The 2,042-nt window shown below is 62.1% G+C and overlaps 1 protein-coding gene across 1 annotated transcript in view; it reads right to left on the reverse strand.

The window, feature by feature from the left end:
- EMH_0063610 (uncharacterized protein) overlaps positions 1 to 2,042 on the reverse strand; it is a gene marked incomplete at both ends in the record, with an annotated part of 5,143 nt that overhangs the window by 1,048 nt on the left and 2,053 nt on the right. The window contains 2 exons of the mRNA XM_013498163.1: positions 338 to 1,708; positions 1,928 to 2,027. Of these exons, the coding sequence (XP_013353617.1) occupies positions 338 to 1,708; positions 1,928 to 2,027 (1,471 nt within the window). The remainder of the gene's footprint in view (positions 1 to 337; positions 1,709 to 1,927; positions 2,028 to 2,042) is intronic.

Raw genomic sequence — 2,042 nt, forward strand, 5'->3', positions numbered from 1 at the left:
TGAAAAGCCTGGCTACTGAAACAGAAACTGTGAACTTGGGCAGAGATGTCTAAGCTGCCGCAACAGCAGCAACACCCCTCTACCAGCAGCAGCAACAGCAGCAGCAACAGCAGCAGCAACAGCAGCAGCGACAGCAGCAGCACCCCCAACCCCAACACCACCACCAGCGCCACCACCATCAGCAAGAGTAAGAGCAGGATCACCAGCAGGAACAGCAGCAGCAGCAACAGCAGCACCAGCAACACCCCCAGCATCAGCAGCAACAGCACCAGAAGCAACAGATGCACCAGCAACACCCCCAGCAGCAGCAGCAGCAGCAGCAGCAGCAGCAGCATACCTGCTATGTAGACTTTGACAGCAGCAGCAATGATCACCAGTACCTCTTCTAGTTCTGGGGGTGGTGGAACCATCTCTACATCAAGCCACCGGCCAACACCTTCACGGGGGGGCCCCCCGGGGGCCCCCGGGGCCCCGGGGGCCCCGGGGCCCCCCGGGGCCCCTGCGGAGCCCGCAGGGGTTCCGGGGGCCCCCGGGGTAGTGGGGGCCCCCCCCAAGGGGTAGCCGCAGCCACCTGCTTCTGCTGCTGCATGCGCTAGGATGGCCTGGTGCAGCATGGGGCGATTGCCTCTGAGTCTTGCTGCTGTTGCTGCTGCTTCGGGGTGCTGCTGCAGCACCTGCTGTATCTGCTGCACGCACCACTGCAGCGAATCATCCTTAACAGAAGCAGCAGCAGCATTGAGTCCTGCTTTATCTGCTGCTGCTGCTGCTGCTGTTGCTGATGCTGATTCACCCGGTATGCTACCCGTCGCTGCTGCTGCTGCTGCTGCTGCTGCAGCGGCTGCTGCTCCTGCTGCTGCTGCTGCTGCTGCTCCTGCTCCTGCTGCTGATGCTGCTGCTGCAGTCTCATAATATCTCTCAATTTCTATGGGCGTTGCGCAGCCTCGTATAACGGGTGTTTCTTCTGCTGCTGCAGCAGCAGCAGCAGCAGACGGCGCAGCAGCAGCAGCAGCAGCAGAGGACGCAGCAGCAGCAGCAGCAGATGGGGCCTCTTCAGGTACCTCATTCGCCTCACAAGGGTCCGCAGGCTGAGACGGGGGGCCCCCCGTCGACGGGGGGGCCCCCCGGCAGGGGCTGGGGGCCCTCATGGGGCCCTGCAGGTAGCGCAGTATAGGGTTCAGACGCATGCGTGCCCTTCTGGCCATGATGAGGCGTCTAAGCGGCGGCTCTTGCTGCTGCTGCTGCTGCTGCTGCTGCTGTTGCTGCTGCTGTTGCTGCTGTTGCTGCTGCCGATGACGCTGCTGCTGCTGATGCCGCTGATGCTGGTGACGCTGCTGCTGTTGATGCTGCTGCTGCACCTGGCGGGACCCCATGGGGCTTTCCTTTGCCCCAGGGCTAGTTGCTGCAGCAGGAGCAGCAGCAGCTGCTGCTGCTGCTGCTGTTGCTGCTGCTATTGCTGCTGAAACAGAAGCAGCACGAATGGGGGCCCCCGACCTCACGAAGGTTTGAGACGCCCGTGTGCGGGGGGAGGTGCGGGGGCCCCCCGGTACCCCTCTGTCAACTGCGTTGCTGCTGCTGCTGCTGCTGCTGCCGCTGCTGCTGCTGCTGCTGCTGCTGCTGCTGCTGGGGTGAGAGACAGGGGGCCCCACCGGGACAGACTGGGAATCGAAGGAGGGGGGCCCCAAAGCAGCAGAATTGAGAGAGAGAGGAGCTGCAGCATAAAGAAAGAAAACGCATGCAACACAAAATAATAATACTGCTGCTGCTGCTGCTGCTGCTGCTGCTGCTGTTGCTGCTGCTGGTGTTGCTAATGGTGCTGCTGCTGCTGCTGCTGTTGCTGTTGCTGCTGCTGCTGGTGTTGCTAATGGTGCTGCTGCTGCTGCTGCTGCTGCTGCTGCTGCTGCTGCTGGTTGAGTCATTCACGGCTTACTTGGGGATTGGGCCAACGGCCGCATGTATACCTGTTGCTGCTGCAGCTGCTGCTGCTGCTGCTGCTGCTGCGGACTTATCATACCCTGCTGCTGCTGCTGCTGCAGTCCCATAGG

The sequence above is a fragment of the Eimeria mitis genome, genomic scaffold, assembly GCF_000499745.2.
Source record: "Eimeria mitis Houghton genomic scaffold, Emh_scaff3231, whole genome shotgun sequence".
NCBI classification, from domain to species: Eukaryota; Apicomplexa; class Conoidasida; order Eucoccidiorida; family Eimeriidae; genus Eimeria; species Eimeria mitis.